A 19,325-nucleotide genomic window follows, 5' to 3' on the forward strand; every position below is an offset into this window, starting at 1 on the left:
ATTAACACGTGTTTCGTATCACTCCACAGTGCAGGATTCTTTCTCACTGGATATGTTCAAACAGAGGCTAAACAGTTACCTGTCGGGCATGCTTTCATTTGGATTCCTACACTATGATTCTAAAATATAAAGCTGCCTGGATCTTCTGTTTTAATAACAAGGTTTGCTATCTCAATCTGCATTATACCCAACTCAGGGACTTGCTGAACAAATAGTATTCAGACAAAATACATTTTATTTTTTGCTTAGTATATTATGCAAAGAATCAAGGCTAAATACATCATGGCTTGGCATGAAACCAAGTTAAATAATATGCTTCTTTCCCTGATTCTGATTATAATGCAATGTTACAATTTGTGCGGTTCAATTTAAGGTCAACAAAATGAATATATGCACATAGAATATTAAAACTTAAACTGACATGAATCCTCTGTTACTATTAGATCCTAGAAAAAAAAACAGTTACACTATGGCTATTGCAAAATGGCAGATTTATTTTCTCATAACTTATAAAAATAAGTACAAAAGAAAAATCAAAGTCAATGAGAATACATTTGCTTACTGTAAAGGTTTGGAACTAATTGCACTGCCTATAATAAAGGCGGGAAACCTTTTTGTCAGAGAGAGCAAATGGATTGACGGAATCCATTTGTCAAAAGAAACTGCAGCACTGCTACTCAGAGTTCTCAGCCAAACCAATTTGGCACTTCAGATATTCCTCAATAAAATTGCAACCAACTCCTGAAAGTGCAGTATGGAGATCTGAGAGGATGCATGGAAGCTGATATGTAGTGACAGAGACTCCACAGAAGAATAGTATCATGCATTAAATCATCTCATAAGATGATTTAAAAATCATCAGACTATAAAATCATCAGACTATAAAAAAAAAAGAGAGAGAACTTGCTCCAAGATACTGATTAAGGTCTCTTTAACATTCCAGCAGCTCCATATAATTCAGAAGTAGCTCTCAGCTGCGGACTTGAGCAAACTCTTTCCGTAACCAAAGAGAGTCTTGGTAGAAACGCGGGTCCCCCAGATGAACAGCTGTCCTCTTGTAGAAATAGTAGTATAGCACAGCCACTGCAATCAAAAAGAATTGCGTTATCAAGATCCCCAATTCCCCCCCTCACTTTTGTGTATGTGTGTCTTCAAGTCATTCTTGACTCCTGATGACTATATGGACAAGTCCATGTAATTTTCTTGGAAACATTTTTCAGAAGTGTTTGCCACTGCTTCTTCCTAGGGCTGAGAGAGAGTGACTGGTCCAGACTTACCTAGTTGGCTTTGTACCTAAAGCAAGACTAGAACTCACAGTCTCCCAGTATTTAGCCCAGTGCCTTCAACCACTACACCAAACTGGCTCTCCAATTTCCCCCCAGCCAAGAAAATTTCACCATTGTTCCTAAGGGGACTTCTAGTTTGGGGGAATATTCCAAAGCTCTCTACAAACAAGTATTTACTAGCAAATCTGTGGAAGGGCAAATTGTTTGTATGCAACTCCCAGTATCTTCACAGAGGGATTGGAAAATGTTGCCTGAAAACTCAAAGAACCATTGGCTGGTGATTGTACACAATAATGAACTAAATGATCTAATGTCTGACATAGATAACTGACACAATTCCTAAATTTCTCATATGCCATTCCATCTGCTTACATAGGAGAAATGCTGACTAGGCCATCTTCATTAAAATGTTCAGAAGGCATGACACAAAGGGAAATGATACAACTTAATTCTTACCCAGTCTCTGGAAAACAAACAGAGTCTGCAGTCCATTAGTCCATACAAACTGGTTTGAATTTTTCCAGCGGTGGTTCTATTTAAAAAAAAAAAAGGCATGAAATACCTTACATCCAACTTTTCTGTAATTGGAAAGTAGCATCAAATTTTTCCTCTTGAAATGTCAGTAGTGTTTATCATCGAATAATTAAGCATTCTACAAATGCAAACATGCACTCTAGTTTAATGTGTACTTAATCCCCAATATATTGCTTTGTGTTCAAGCGCTTCTCATGCTAATTGTTCAAATTTCTACTGTTTGACCAGAGGCAGAATCAAGAGTTTCCAAAACAAACATACACTCATAGTACATTTACTTTGAAGTACATCCCAATAAAAGTAACATTTAAGTAATCACGCACTGGTTTACACGTTAATCTATAGACTTGTTTTATTTTAACAGTTTGTATGTTTTTATATAAATGTGCAAGTAGGATCTCATTTGATCTTACACAGCACTTTTATTTACCTTTTAATACTGAATTCCGCTACCATCTTCCCAGCTGGATCTTAGTTAACTAACTGGCAGATCATTCCTATGATTTTTTAAATCTTGAAAAACCTATAGCTAAAACATAACATTCACTTAACATCAATTCCCCCAAGTATTGCCTACTCCATGCATTCAAGCTTCATGAAAGAGGACTTAAATCTTTTAGGCTGTAACCCAGGAGAGAATGAGAATGAGGGATAAAGAATATTTCCCCCCCCCTTAATTTATTTTAATAGATTAATTTGGGCTGACAAATACAGTCTTCAAAACCCAGATTGCAACCCCCTGTCTTAAGCTTGTACATATCTGCAGTTCTGTCCCACTGCAGTCTAGGTTCTGAGGATAAGATCCCTCCCCTTGAATTGACACACATATCCAACTGACAATATGAGCTGATGCAACTGAGATTTGATAATGTTGCACTGATTTGGTTCAGGATAACTTTGTCAAGTGCACTTTGCAATGACAGATCCCACAGACTTCCCTCCGAGGGAAACCTATTCTTTCAGCTGCCTCCATCTCAAGGAACCTGGATTGCTTGGAGGTGGTAACACCTGGCAAACTAGTTTCCCCTTTCCCTCTCTCAGCTGTTTCTGGAAGAGTAGAAATGTAGATGCCTATCCAGTTCATGGCCAAGTGCCTGCCCCAAAAAAAGCAACTGAAAAAAAGCATGAAAATGGGACACAAAAGACAGTGTGTAGCAATTGGCCCGTCTAGGGAAGGAAAATGAAATCTTGTAAGGCCATTTCAGGCCACATTGCCTCAGTGTGAAAGTTACAACAGCCCTGAATATCAGCCAATTTAAGAGGCCACCAACAATATTCAAGATATTTAAAGAGAACTGGAAAAGCTCTGCAAGCAATCAAGAACTGCAGCAGCTCAATGATTGATGTGAGTATTGCTGTGGTGTAGTAGCTACAGTTCAAATCCCAGCCATGTAGTGACTTCCGAGAAATCACATCTCTCAATCTAACTTACAGCAGAACACTGTTTAACGATAAAATAGAGAAAGCTTTGACTCCTAGAGAAAAGACAGGACATAACTGCAACAAATATATCGTTTTCTTGCTCTATAACACCCCACCCAACTTTTTTCTAGAACTTTGGTAAAGTACATTAGAAGTCCTTCACTTTATCAATTAGAATATATTCAAATATAAAATACAAAACCAGAAATTAAATTATATTACAGAACTTACTTTTTAATTCATAAATACATGAATCAATTGGAAAATTATGTATTGCTCATTCCTCTGAGAAGCCCTGGAACTCATGTTTACACTTTAGTTATAATCAGAGTAAAATACAATAGATAACTAAAACCATCCCTCTCTTCTTCAAATCTATTTTAAGGATTAAGCATCCAGACACCATGTGGGAAGAGTGTGAGAAGCTAAGAAACAGAAAGGTTAATCGGATCATCAGGTTTATAGAGAATGTTCAGACCTATTCTAGCTCTCAAGAATAAATCCCAGAAAATCCTCTTACAATCCTGACTAAGCAAGGTTTGGACCTAAACAGTCCAAGCAATTGGACCCACACAGTTCTTCAAGCTAGATAGCTTTATCAAACTGCACCAAAGATATTAGTTTGAATATAGGAAGAAGCATAAAATTAATTAAAGAACAGATGCAGAACAAGATCCCGAAAATAGGAGATGAAAAGACACAGATGTGGCCTCTGATATCTGATAAGACATTCACCGATTAACTAAAAACCATGTATTTATTGAGCTGTTATATAAGCCAGTTTCTTACAATTAATGTGTGATCAGTTATAATGTAAAACAACATCCTGATGGGATTGGCTGTACCCTTTAACAATTTCATTTACAGTTACTCCCGTCTCCTATTTTCCCCACAAGAAGATCCTGGTTTTTTATTAAGAATTTTGATTACAATAGTAAAAACTAATATAAACTAAACTTAGAAAAAGAGAAGAGAATAGGAAAAAAGAATAAAAAGTGTAGGAAAAAAGAAAAAAAGAAAAAAGAAAGAATATAATAAAGAAAAAGAAAAGAAATATATAAAGAAGTGACTTCCAACCTTCATCACAACAAATATAAACAAATTTAGTAACTCTTCACCCCCTATATGGTTACAAACAGATATCTCTTCATCCCATATCCCATCTCTTATCTATAAGCAAATCCATAAAGCATCAACTTTTCAATCCTGGTGACAACAAAAAGTCCATAAAGGGTTGCCAGAACTTTGCAAAAAAAAAATCTTATTTTAATTTTGATCAAATAAACCAACTTTATATACCTTCCTTTTACTTCTAACAGTATTTACTCCAATCAAATATTGTCATAGGATTTGATTCCTCTTCAATTCTTCTTTATCCCATTGCACAGATTTCTTCAAGGCTTTAACAACCTCTTTTGTAGATCCAATAAGAAAACATTTTCCAGGTCATTTTCTTGGTTTACCATTTGTATTTCCCTTTTAATTTTTAAACTTCAACTAGTTTCTTTTGTATATCCAGTAAAGCATCCTTTACCAAATCATTCTCTTGGCTTGTCATTTGTAGTTCCACTTTCGGTACTTTCTCTGTCTTGTCAGATAAAATTTGTTCCATATCTGTCATTCCTTCATTAACATCTTTTGGACATAGTCTATCCATAGAAGCAGACATCATTACTGACACTATTATTATTGTAGTTACTAATTTCTGGCTCCATTCTTCAAAGATCTCCTTTAATGTTTCCAATGTTATAATGTTTTGTGCCATTTTGTAAGTCCCAGTATTAACTGACATCAAGACAGGCTTGTATTTTTTTCCCCTTCTGCTTAGAATCTTTAGTCCCCTTTAGTGTCCATTTTCTAAAATCATAAAGTAACTTATCTTTGTCATGACTTAGAATAGTGAGGATAGCCAAAATAAGTCTGTTTCCCACAAGAAGCTATTTATTTTTTATAATTAATTCCAAAATCTTATAGTAAAAATATTCCAAATTTATCTGGATCCTTAATCTGTTTATAACTTTCTTAAGCCAAAATATTGTTTAGATTTTTGTTGTTTATTTCAAATTTTTAAGTTCTTAAACTTATAATTAATTTTTCTTTTGTTCAGAGTTAAAGATAAACTCACCCAATGACTTTTCAAGCTTGTCATTCCGAAGGACTCTAATAACTTTAAGATAATTAATAGAAAATTTCTGAAAGTGATTAGAAAGTGAAGCTTGCAAATTTAGTGTCTTTTAAAGGGCTCTGCCATGATTGCAAGCATGATGGCTGATCCCTTTGTCTCCTGGGACTAAAACCTGCAGAAAACAGCTATCCTGCAATCTCCTTCCAAGGAGCAGCCATCTAGAGCACATGTGGGCAATCTCCCATATTCTCTTTAGCCAGAGAGATTCCGAGGAACCAGTCTACTCACCGGTTCCTTGATCTTTGCCACAGACATCAGCTCTACTTTTGCAGAGATGTCTTCAGTTCGCCGTAACTCCCCCCGAAGTCCCCCACAACAACCGTGTGAGGTGGGTTTGGCTGAGAGAGAGTGACTGGCCCCAAGTCACTGAGCTGGCTTTCATGCCTAAGGCAGGCCTAGAACTCACAATGTCCTGCTTTCTAGGCCAGCACATTAACTGCTATACCAAACAAGTCCACAGGTTTCTGTAACAGTAAATGAAATTGTTATATGGCTATCTTAACAAGGGTTCCTAGAGGGCCACAAAACAAGAACAGCAGCATAGATTCTGCCTCTCTAAAAATCCAAATAAATCAAATATGTACTGTCTTTAGATGTGTAGGACCTTTAACTTTTTATTAGAACCCTCTAAGATCCATCAGTTGGAGCCTGACTGAAAAAACAAACTCTAATCTGAGCCCAAAAATGTATTCCAAGTACCAGAATATATGTTGTTTAAAATGAAATTATCCATGATTTCAACTGCCTGGATTAAATATGTGTGCACATCCGTGCACTCACCCGCAATATGCTTCCCACCCATGCAATCATCACTACCTCTGTTACATTCAAAGAAAAAAAAATACTGTGAAAAAAGGCTATTATAAGGATGGTAGGGATTGCTCAATTCAGAATTGTATGACCTAAAATCCAGAAATGAATTGGGGATTCTAATCATTGTTCTAAAGCAATGCTTCTTGCCATGTCTGGTTACCTCCTGAAGTTCCATAGTTTCAATTACTTCAGCCCTCCATCTTTGCTAATTCAAATTATGGGGACCTCTATTGAATTGCAAAGCCTTTCCAGAAAGCAAGTGAATTATTTAACTTATAATAAAACTGAAGAGTTCTTGGCTATTTGTTGTATAAGTTTTATGTCCAACAATACTGTCTAGAAAACCAACATTTGTAAAGACCACAAGGGGCAAGCTCAATAAGAGGATGAATAGATATCTATCTGTCACTAAGAGTACTTAGCATTCTAATTTACTAAATATAATATTGGCAATATTGGCAATCTGTAATAGGGCATTTATAAGACAAAATATGCAATCATTGCTAGGCCACTCATTCAGTTACCTTAGACCAGTGTTGTCCAAACTTGGCCACTTTAAGATGAGTGGACTTCAACTCCCAGAATTCCCCAGCCAGAATTCTGGGAGTTGAAGTCCACTCATCTTAAAGTGGCCAAGTTTGGACAACACTGCCTTAGACACAGATAAGTTAAGCAAATATTTTACGGATCACAGAAACCACCAACATGAGATACCTTTGGCAAGTGAGAGACATCCCCTATGATAAATTATACCGATAAAGAATAAAACAAATGTCTACTGATTTGAAATTACTAGAAGACACTTGACTGGTGCATATGTATGAAGCTATGTGAGATGAAATTGAAATAATTATTTAGGTGAAGAATATGTAACCATTAAAAAAACTGAACTGTCCAAAAAAGCCATAGTAGATGCAAATTTACTATGAAAAATCAGCTGAAAGTCCTCTTGGATCCAGCTAAACATGTCAACAGATTTAACAGTAATAAAATGGCAGAGTTTGTACATGTTTGCCTTAAATGTGCATGGCCTCATGCAAGCTTAGTCAGAGTGATTAGTTTATGGTTCAGTGTGTTATGAAAACTCAGCTACCTGGATTAATTCAATAAACCATGGATTAGTATATTGTGCAAAAAAAGCCAGTAAAAACTGCAATAGTTAGGACTTCTTCTAGCTTCAGACTTTACATTGTTTTTAAATACCAGGAAAATTCCTGGATTATCTAAACTAACTACTTGCATCTTAATTTACATCTTGTTCACACATGCCACATCAGAGTTTATGTCACTGGTCAACTGGAGAGAGGACAGTAACCTAAAAAAGCTTGCTGTAGAACAAAAACAATCACCTGACTGATAACACAGGGTTCCTGCTGATCCACAAAGGAAAGGATAACCTACTACAATAACCAAATCTGTGTAACTAATTACTTAGACTTGAAAATTCTCCAACCCACCTAACAATTAGTTTCTGTTCTACAAATTCTGCATGCACAGACTATGTACCGAAGTGGTAACTGGCAAAGAACTAAGGTCCCGTGCTTGTTTGAGGGAGATCTTACTACTGTAGTAGAGACAGACAGGGAAATCTACAAGCAGTATTCTGCAAGAGATTCCAGGTATTACAAATTTCTACCCATTGCACTGCATTTTTATAGCTTCCAATTCATTTCTTTGCTACTTTTCAGTTAAATAAATTTCCTAAGTAGGTTACAAAGTCAAAACATATATTATCTTTAACAGTCTCGTGTAGAAAGTCACATTCTTCTACCTACCCTCATTCTTGCCAGCATTCCTCCAAGAACATTATATTATTATTATTATTATTATTATTATTATTATTATTATTATTATTATTATTATTTTATTATAAGTTTAGTGCCAAGAAAACACAACAATCTATCAATTTTTAAGAGATTTGTATTGAATTTAATGAAGGAAAAAGAAACTACTCAAGCACAATGAACTTCAGTGTAAGTTTTATCTGTTTAATTTCTTCTGGATTCATCATATGGACTCCTCAACATCCAAGATAAATAAACCTCTTTAAGAGCCAAACATAGTTGTTTCTTACCATGACCCATATGTGAAAAGATATACTCAGAGCAAGATATGCTGCTGACAGGACAATAGTCCCTTTAAATTTGTGAAACAGAAGATTAACCAGGCCGGCTTGGAAGACAAAGGTGTTGAAGAACATGAGGAAGATGATGATAACATTGAAGAGGATGGTAATATCTTGAATGCTGTAGGGAAAAAGACTTTTTAATGAAACAGAGATTGACACAGCCCTATATGCCCTACAAAAATGGTCCTGTTCTTTATAAGCAGAGAGCACAGCAACAGGGCTGCTGAAATCTCACTGGGACATTACTGTTCCACTAATGACAAGAAAAGGAAACCCCAAAGCTCTTGTTTAAAAGATTGCCATGGAAATAAGAGTCACTTTGAGCTCCCTGCTTGCAATCAGCTCCATTTCCCCCTGCTATTCTCTAAGCACAATGATCTGAGTAATGCATCATACATATAGCAACATTTTAATACACTGTTCAAACCAGCACAGGTTACCCGTAATCTATACAATTCAATATTAGATTTTTAAAAATATATTTTCTTTAACATTTTTTGTACTTCATTACTTCATATCAATCAACTATTGTCTGGCTTTCTCTCTGTTTTCCTGAATAAAAGTGACCCAGGAAGAGCAGAAACTAAAAATACAATCCTATGAATGTTTATTCAAAGGTACATTCTAATATACCCAGTAGGCATTATTCTTTGATAAGTGGTTTGGGGGTTTGGGGGGTGGGCTCTGAGTTAGTCTTGATTCCTGGCAAATGTCTGGACAAGTCACTCTAGTTTTCTGGGCAATATTTTTGGAGTGGGTTTACCCTTGCCTTCTTCCCAGGGATAAGAGAAAGTCACCAGCCCACCAGACTTTGTGCCTAAGGCAGGACTAGAACCCACAATCTCCTCATTTCCAACCTGGTGCCTTCAGCCACTACACCAAACTGGCTCTCAAGTGTTTGTTTCATAGCTTAAAACTGCAGTCCTGTGGCTGGTTTTTATGGCTGGTTTTTTACTGGACGCCACCCAGAGTTGTGTTTGTGAGATGGGCAGCTATATAAATATGATGAATGAATGAATGAATGAATGAATGAATGAATGAATGAATGAATGAGTCCACTACATAGACTGAGACATTTCTCTATGAACACGCTCAAAACCTTGTAAATATGTCTACAGTTCCATTCAAGGAGCATTTTGGCCTTGACAACACTGTTTTAAAAGCTGGAGACCCCTCTCTCACTGCTCTCACTCTGTCGCTGTTATTGTGGCAAAGCCAAGTAATCTGAAAAGAACATGTAATGGGAAGCATTTGCAAGTCTTTCCTACTCACATGAAAAGTACAAGCTGGATGACAGGAGCCATGCGAAGCAATTCCGAGAAGGAGTTGACAAAGAGATCGTAGGACAACAATAAGAACTGCAAAGAGAGCACCAGGCTGTAATTGCTAGTCTGGAGCATCTTTCTTCCCCAGGATTCTGGAACCTCAGTGTCTGCATTCCAGGCAGCAGAACCACCTTATAGTCATGTTACGAAGGAGGCAAGCTTCCTCAGATCTGCAGACATATGTGGAGGGATGGAAAAGTAAACGGGAAAAAATGTAGTAATGTAAGACAGAGACACATGCCTTATTAACTGCTGCTAGTTACATACTGTTTAGGTCATATCTTAATATCAAGAAATGATCGATTGTTCCACTCCAGAATGACAAAAAGAGAGACTCTTGCTTCTTACCTAAATGAAACAAAATCCTTTTTTTTTTTTTGGGTGCCTTTGAGTCAGTGTTGGCTCCTGGCGAGTGCCTGGACTAGTCCCTGCAGTTTCTTTGGCAAGGTTTTTCAGAAGTGGTTTGCCCTTGCCTCCTTCCTCGGGCTGAGAGAGGTTACCCAGACTCACGGGTCTCCCAGTTTCTAGCCTGCTGCCTTAACCGCTACACCAAGCTGGCTCTTTGTTATTTATTTATTTTTGCCAACCATAATGTTTATACTTGCTACCGAACGGAATGCTTCATTACTTTTGAAACAGAAAACACTGCCTACAATTCACCCACGGGGTGTTTCTAGACTTGGGACAGGAGACCACGGGGGAAAAGAGGCACCTGACGATCACCTCCGCTTACGTGAGAAAGGCTGAAACGCCCCCTTCTAAGATACCAGACTTCGCTCAATGCAGGACTTACCGGAGGGTAACGCAAGCCCACTTCAACCGGAGGGTACGAGATCTGTCATAGGGGTCTTCTCTGCAATCGAGTACAGTCCCGCTTTGAGTAAGACGCGAGGGACCGGAGGACCTTCAGCCGCTGCGCCGGCGCAGCCCACGCCGAAGAGCAAACAAGGCAGGGCTGGCGCCCCGCGCACTGTCACTTCGCGCCGCCACAATCGGTCCCCATGGCGATAGCGCAGCGGCACGGAGGAGGTGCCGGAGCAGCGCGCCCGGAAGTGCAGCCGCGGCCGCAGAGACCATAGATGCCTTGTGACGGAGTCGGAGTACTAGCTCCGCGTCTGGTGAGGCACTTCCCGAAGGCTGCCCGTCGGAGCCCGGCAGCACCTTCGCGTGGTCTCGATCCTCGGAAAACCCGCGGAGGCGGATTACTGGTGCTGCGATCTGGCACCAGCTCCCCGCTCTTTCCCCATGGTTGAGTTAAGCAAGTCAGTGCAGTTTGGGCTCTGTGGAGTAGGAATTTCATTTAGTGTTCCCACGGAATTTTAGCTTTGATTGATAGACTGATTGTGCCATCAAGTCGTTTTCGACTCCTAGCGACCACATAGATAGATTTTCTCCATGACGACACTGAAGATAGCATTTGGCTAATGTAGATGCACTCTTCATCGTGTTTGCCACCTTTTTCTTTCTTTTTTTTTATGTTTTATTGATTTTATTGTAATTTCTTTGATTGTTGTGAGCTACTCAGAGTCGGGAGATACACAAGTTTAATAATGATGATGATGATGATGATGATGATGCAGTTGTGTAAATGTAGTCCTCTTCTAATATTAAAGATCAGCACTAGGATAATGCTTTGCCTAGGCTATTAACAATCCCAATATAATTGATCGCCGAATTAGAACCACACACACACCACCCCCCATTGTGCTCTACTGACAAGTTCAGTTGTAGAATCCATTCATACAGGTAGCATTTACCCCTGCTTAACTTAAGCATGGTTTAGCAACCCAATATTCTGGGTTCACACAAGTGAAGCATAAATTAACCATGGCCGGATTGATACAACACACTAGACTAAATTTCCCCCACCTCGGGAAGAGCATGAAATCCTGGCTATGCCAGATGGCCTGGGAGCCACATGGGGGCTCACACCAGTGGAAGTGGCTTGCGGGGTAATTGATGTTACTCCCCCGTCATCTTGAATGTTTTTTAGTTTTTATGTATAGGGCTTGTTTCTCTAGTTTGACTTTTTAATTAATTAATTTTAATTAATGAATGGGAGTATTTATTTTCTAACTGTTTGTGGCTTTTATGGTGAGCTGCCCAGAGTCACCCACTGGGGGAGATGGGCGGCATACAAATTTAATAAATAAAAAATAAATTTGGTTAGAGTGTTTGTAGCTCAGTGCATTGTGCAAATTCAAACAAATGTGTTAATTCAGTAAAGCATATTTCAATTAAAGATTAGCGTACTGGGTGAATATAATCACACCTCTTGTAAAATCTTGATTTTCCTTATTAATTTCTATAAGTAACTCTCCAAGTAAGTACTCATAGAAATAATGACCATTATTTTACTTTTCTATTTATATTATATATAATGATTGCTATTATGGTATATTAAAGTGCAGCTCACTATATCAGATAACCCTAACCCAAAACAAACCAGCCACATTATGACTTACTTCTGTAATGTGGAAACTCTGTTTCTGGACTTACACATTTAACTCAATGAATGAGGCAGCTAATAATTCATGCTAGGGATCGTAATCTTTCAATTAGTGTGTGAGAAACAGACATTTCCATTGATACATCTACTTGTCTGCATAAACATGTTGCACGTGGCAGGCAATTGAGAAAATTACAGGAATCAGTGTGGAGGCAGTGTGAACTTGTGCATGAGGCTGCAAATATATGTACATATTATAATATATGTATGAGGACACGAAGAAACGTACTAAAGGCAAAAACAAAAGAAGCGGGAAAAAGGGGCGGGATAACTTTTAAATCTCTCTGAAAAGGAGATTCGCTCCAAACTACACGTGAGGCTAAGAAAACTACATTTCCCAGACATCCAGAGAAGTCGGAAATCTTCATTGGGCGGGGTTAAGTGCGAAAAAGAGCGTAAGTTCTTCGTCCGCAATGAGCAACGACAACGACAGTGTTGAAGGGGCTGTTGAGGACTGGAACTACCTTTCCCGACGCTCTCTGCGACTTAGGCGGAAGCGAGGTGTCAGAAATTGTGCGCGTTGCTCAGTTATCTGCTTAACAGTGGTTCGTTGTAACTGGATTGAGGAAGGAAATAATGATATTCTTTAATATCTGCAATCATTGTGACTATAAGTGACCTACAAGGTCATTCTTGTAAAGGATCATAGCAGGTTCTCCCGCCGATATTTTGTTCCAGAAGACTTTGTTTTTTCTTTTTTGGCCAATATCACTTCCTGTGGCCTTTGATTGGCCCATCGACAAAGCTACTTTATTTTCCCCCGGAGAGTGCGAGACATTTGCTACTTCTTAGATCTGCAGCTGCACACTCTGCTTCACTAGAAAGCATTAATGCAATTGGTAATCTGTATGCTATTGCGTGGGTAATTACTCCGTCTTTTGCCAACACAGTTAATGCTCTTTAGACCAGTTAATCTGAAAAATGGCTAGGCATGTTTTTCAAAACAGAGCACAGAGATGCACTTTATTGTTTACTCAGTAAGGTTGGTATTAGTTCCTCAAACAATATATAGCACCAGCAGCCTGAAGTTTGTAGGCTTGTAGTAAAGCTCTGCTTTGAAATCTGAGCCTTTAGTGTTACTTGTTTTGCTGTTTTTCAAAGAACAAAAAAGGAAAGTATGGCATCTAAACTATTCCTGTTACAGTATTTTTGTTGTTGCAAAGCAGCCTACTGCATTCTGTTGACACGGAAGGACAGATTATGATAGAAAGCACTTAGATTTCTTCATACTTGTACAGCTCACTTCAGCTTTTCTTTCCTCATCTATTTGTTCTTCCAACTACTGTATAGTGCTATTGTGAGTTTGTATACTTGTGTGGGTACATGATTAAAAATACCATTTATTTTATGGACACAGTTACATATTCCTGATCAATTCTGGGAAGAGAACAGAAGTCACCACAACTGGAAGAGCTGGATTTATCTGACTTGGCTTAAGCTGGCAGCCCGTGTTCTGTTATCTACGTGGGGTTTTTTTCTTTATTCCTCCACAGTATTTAGGTGACATAATCTGATCTCTTTGATCTCTTTCCTTGATCTCTCAGCGGCTTTCGATACTGTCAACCACGGTATCCTATTGGGATGGCTCAGGGTGGGCGGCACAGTCTTGTGCTGGTTCACCTCCTTTCTTCGGGGCCGATCCCAATTGGTGTTGATAGGGAGCAAGAGGTCCCATCCTCAGCCCCTCCTCTGTGGGGTGCTGCAGGGTTTGGTTCTCTCTCCGCTCCTTTTCAACATCTACATGAAACTGCTGGGTGAGATCATCCGCCATCATGGGATGAGGTATCATCAGTATGCTGATGATATGCAATTATACATTTCCATCCCTGGTGAGGTAAGTGATGCCATGACTGCCCTTTCATGGTGCCTGGAGGCTGTGAGGGTCTGGATGGGGAACAACAGGCTCCAGCTGAACCCTGGTAAGATGGAGTGGCTGTGGGTTAATGGCTCCTCTGTATCCGGGACATTATCATCGTTGGTGCTGGATGGGGTAGCACTGCCCCAGACAGACCCAGTGCATAATTTGGGGGTCCTCCTGGACTCACGGCTCCTGCTCAAAGAGCAGGTGGCAGCCGTGGCCAGGAGGGCTTTTGCACAGCTCCGGGTTGTGCACCAGTTACACCCTTTTCTGGATTGGGATGCCCTTCGAACGGTCACTCACGCCCTTGTTATCTCCCAGATAGACTACTGCAATGTGCTCTACATGGGGCTACGCTTGAAGAGTATCCGGAAGCTTCAGCTGGTCCAGAATGCAGCTGCACAAGCTATTTTTGGGGTCCGAAGAAGGACCCATATAACACCATTACTCCATGAGCTGCATTGGGTACCGGTTTGCTTCCGGGTTCAATTCAAGGTGTTGGTTATCACCTTTAAAGCCCTACATGGCATGGGGCCAGGTTACCTAAGGGACTGCCTCTCCCCCTCAATTTCAACCCGTCCGACCCGATCTCACAGACAGGGCATGCTCCGGACCCCCTCGGCAAAAGAACTCTGACTAGCGGGGTCTAGAAGGTGGGCCTTCTCTGCTGTAGCCCCCGCCCTTTGGAACATCTTGCCCCCGGAGGTGAGACAGGCCCCCTCACTCCCGGCCTTTCGGAGGGACTTGAAGACCTGGCTCTGCCATCTGGCCTGGGGTGGGGAGGGAGGTCATCAGATATGGGGTTGGCTAGCCCCCTAGAGGCCTGGTGTTGCTTCCATCGGCCTCTTGGATTTTTTCTTTTCCTTTTATTCTTTGTGAATGTTTCCTCTTTAAATGTTTGACTGTATATTTATTTATTGTTTTAATACGTTGTAAGCCACCCAGAGTCCCCCATTGGGGGGAGATGGGCGGGGACAAGTTTAATAAACAAACAAACAAATAAAGGCCAAAGATATTATTCTGGTAGGCACCTGCAACAGATGTGCCATATTTTCCTTTCTCCCAGAAGACAAGTGGTTTTCATCTGTGAAAAGTGTCATTTTATAGAACTTCTGAAAGCAAACGTTTACGTATAGCAGGCCAGAATACCATGCCTACACCACATTTATTAAATTAAGACTTATTGAATGGTAGTATGGATGTTGCAAGCAGGACAGCAGTATGAAGCTTGCAATTTTTCCAAAGGATAGGAATAAAAACAGCTGACAATAAATTACTATCAGAAGCAAAACAACCACAAAGCAGACCATCTCCTAAACTTTGGCACCAATTTCAACCTCTAGCCTCCAAAGAAATTTCTACAAGCATGAGTCAGTTACAAAAGATTCACGCAGTAGAAACTGTCACTGGATCCAAGCAACAGTGACCTATCACACGTCATCGAGGAGAAGAAAAGGAAGATTGTAACTGTAGCTGACTCCCTTCAGAGAGGCATTGAAGCTTCCATTTGTCATCGAGATCTTTCATCTTGACATGTATAATGTCTCCCAGGTGTCTAAATATGAAATGTGATGGAAAGACTGATGTGGCTTATATGACCTGCTGATCACAGACCCTTTGTGCTCAACCAACATGGGCACAAATGATGCTGCAAGGCATAACCTCCAACATCAAGAGTGACTTCATGGCTTTGGGAGGAGGGCGAAGGATCTTGGGGCTTAGGCGATGGTATCATCAAAACTTCCTGTTGAAGGCAAAAGTCCAGTAATAGAAAAGAAAAAAAAAATAACTTGGTTGCAACATTGGTGCAAACAACATAGGTTTGAAGTGAAGGGGCTGTTTTGTAGAGATGGAATTCATCTTACTAAAGAGAGAACGTACCTTTTTGGATGATAGTGGGCTACCTCACTCTAGTTTAAAACCAGGAGGGCTTTAAACTAGAGTGAGTGGGAATCATAAGAGCACTGATGAGTAAAGAATTGCCAAGTAATGGATTGAATACAGCAGCAAAGTGAAATTATTTGGGACTAGCCAGTTTAACAAGGCAATATAGATATAAAGGAAAAGGGAAACTGAACACAGGAAGGCTGACCTATTATCTTAAATGTCCCTACACCAGATCTGCAGAACTCTTGAAAGGCAAAGGGCCAGATTAATACCTTAAAAATAATTGCAGGCCACAAAGGAACAGCTGGCATGCCAGCCAACTGTTTGGCAGCTAGCAGCCTGGTGGCAGTAATGGAGCTGGCAGTGTCTGTGAGGCCTTGGAGGGACTTGGCACTGTGTCTTTTGGGGTGGAAGTGGCTGCAAAAACCTAAGCAGAAGCTACGTTGGGCAGCAGTGGAATTGGTTATTTTTCAAAAAACACTGACAGGTCTCATCAGGCTGTTTGGTGGGCTGAAAGTTGTGCAGGCCTGCTCTATGCTAATGGACAAAGTACGGGTAAAAGCAAGATGATCTGGATCATGAGGCACAAAGACAAGTGTGGTATAATAGGGATTACCAAAAAACAGTGGGATGAATCCCACCAGTGGAACATTGGTCTGAATAAGTACACCTTGTTTTAGAGGAACAGGTAATACCACAGTGGAGATGGTATAGCATTATATAGTCAAGAAATAACTTACCTTTGTAGAGGGCAATTGGATTGGTGCTAACATGAGCATGGACAGTATCTGGAAAGCTAATGGAAGGGATAGCTTAGGTGTCTGCTCCAAACCAATTAGAAGACGTAGATAGAGCCTTGTCTGTGAGATTAGATTAGCCCTGACCCTCCTGGTCTCCCATAAGGCCTCAAAGTCATGGTTGTGTCACTGAGCTTGGGGATCTGGATGTGTGACAAAGCCTGAGCAATGATTATGTTGATTTGTTTGCTGGTTGTTTTGTTTTTTTTTACTTTGGCTGTTGATTATGTATGTGTTAGTTGTGTTGAGATGGGTGGCCATATAAATTGAAGTCAATATGTATTGAAATAGATATCCAAAACCTTAGAAAACCATGATGAGGGGTTGGGAAAGGAGGTTTCAACTACCCAAACATCTGTTGGAAGACTCAAAAGAAGAGAAGATGGAAGGGATATAAAAAAGTGTTCAGGTATTGTCAGTCCTACAGGGTAGACCAGGAAACCAGTGCCATACAAGTCAGGACTATTGTAACATCTATAGTAACAGAATCTTGTGAGTCTGAATGTGTCAGGTTCAGCCTAAAGAACTCCACGAGACAATGCAATATAGTTCTGTTGCGTTTATTAGCTTCCACCTCAGGACAGAAATCTCTTCAGACTGAACCTAAGTTCCCAAGCCAGCAAGCCACAACACCATGAATTCCTTAGGGTGGTGCCAGTCTCATCTTCTTAAACTTCCCACGCTCCTGTTGAGGGCTAAGGGAATGCTTATCTCCTCGAGCGTAGCCTTCATAACACCATTCCATTACAGAATGTACTTCCCCTTTCCCTCACTTTATCTTTGGGTGAATAAGGGAGGGGCCTGTCTGAGATGTTTACTCACATTATTTTCTTGATCCAGGCTCAAGCCCCACTTATTTGATCATTGCCTTGGTAGCGGCTCTTCCTCCTGTCCTTCAAGGCCATTCCCTATGTCCCCCACAGGTATATAAAAAGGTGCCATAGAGAATATGGTTGACAACTCTTCTATTGCCACAGAAACTAGGACCAGAAGTAATAAATGTTAAGTTGCAGCTACCTAGATTTTGTTTCAAATATCAGGAAAACTTCCTGATAGTAAGGTCTATACAGCACTAGAACAATCTACCTATGAAAGTTACAGGTTTTCATCTCTGGTGGTTGTTTTAAAAGTGCTGGACAGCCACCTCTCACAGATGGTTTAATTAGTGTTTTTGCATATTGCAGAGGGTTGGACTACAGGATTCTTGTGGTTCTTTCCAACTCAATTATTCTATAATTCTATGGGAAGAATAGAGGCAGTGAACACAAATTAGTCTTAAAAGATTTATGTGTGTGGTAACTGAGCCAGATTAATTTGGCTGCACTAGAACTTGGTACTTAAATTCACTGTCATACAAGGCACACATAAATAGCTTTCATTCTGATCAAAGTTTTCAGTGTTATACTCCCTGACTTTCATGTAGATGGTCGTATATTTGGTCATGCATATGGATGTAAGTACAGAGATCACAAACACTTATAAATACAACTTTCAATATAACTCTCCACTTCTAGAAAAAGTATTGTAAAAGTTGCCTGGGAGCTTGGAGAAAATACTACAGTATATTTAAAGAAGATATTCAAATAGAACAAGCATATCCGTTTCCTTTCTCTGTCTATTGAGGTACTTGTGTGTTGTGAAGAGTGAAGTTTCAGACATCACCATGAACTATTAATGGACATTTTCTGTTATTTATTCATCCTCAACTTCTGCTTGAAAAGCAGAAGTGAACTCATGACTGTTGCCTTTCTCAAGAAGCAGTGGTTGCAGGTGCAATATCTATAGAGGGATTCTGGGGACACAGGAGGAGGTTGCAGTTTGAACCTTGCCTAGTTAATTTTAAAAATGTGATAACCTTTGTTTTCTTATTGAAGTAGCTTGACTCTAATGACTTTTATTTTTGCCTGCGACATCATTAGATACGCGGGATCTAATAAAGTTAGTTTTAACTCCCTTTGGAATGCTGATATCACTTACATAAATGATTGCTTAGACTCCTGGAAGAACCTTGGAAATATGGGTTTGGCCTTTTTTTTTTTTTTATTGGATTGAACTGAATTTTTCATCCTACCTAATGATAAAATTGATCCATTCTGTTGTAGAATACACTCATGAGTTCTAGAAACTGTATTCAGTGATGATCATATTAAGTAGAAAGAACTTATGAGTGCATAGCATTTCTGGCTTTGAAGAGGATGAAAATCTTATCAATTACACTGCCTTATTATGGTGGTGGTAATGGTTGAGTTTTGTAAATATTGCCACCCAGTTAGAATGTGATCAGCTTGAATCAGTCCAGAGACATTGTAGAGCCTTTGCCTTCTGAACGGTGAGTTTTAACGAATAAAGCACATTAAAATAGTTTCTCTGGTCCTTTCTCTCTAGCTCCTCCCCCTTGGGTGATAATGACAAAAATGGTAAAATTGCAGTGAGCGTCCCATACAGCTGAAAGCAATGCCATACGAAGTTGGGTGAAGGACGGCAAAATTGGGTAGGAAGGACAGAAAGCAGACAAAGGAGATTAATTAGAAATAACCTGGATTGTTTGTTCACTTCCTGGTATCTTGCTTTATGTTCTCAG

General features: G+C 39.7%; 1 protein-coding gene across 1 annotated transcript; it reads right to left on the reverse strand.

The window, feature by feature from the left end:
* Nucleotides 1-242: 242 nt before the first annotated feature.
* Nucleotides 243-10,751, reverse strand: TMEM138 (transmembrane protein 138). The gene is made up of 5 exons (XM_007440379.4): nucleotides 10,487-10,751; nucleotides 9,641-9,863; nucleotides 8,315-8,486; nucleotides 1,743-1,818; nucleotides 243-1,083 (listed from the first exon to the last, which is right to left on the reverse strand). Exons 2-5 carry the CDS (start codon nucleotides 9,766-9,768, stop codon nucleotides 971-973), a joined length of 489 nt encoding a protein of 162 aa, XP_007440441.1. The 5' UTR covers nucleotides 9,769-9,863; nucleotides 10,487-10,751; the 3' UTR covers nucleotides 243-970.
* Nucleotides 10,752-19,325: the final 8,574 nt, after the last annotated feature.

Source organism: Python bivittatus, unplaced genomic scaffold (genome assembly GCF_059951505.1).
Source record: "Python bivittatus isolate LINGU-HERP-01145 unplaced genomic scaffold, Pbiv_v1 ctg000480_np1212, whole genome shotgun sequence".
NCBI lineage: Eukaryota > Metazoa > Chordata > Lepidosauria > Squamata > Pythonidae > Python > Python bivittatus.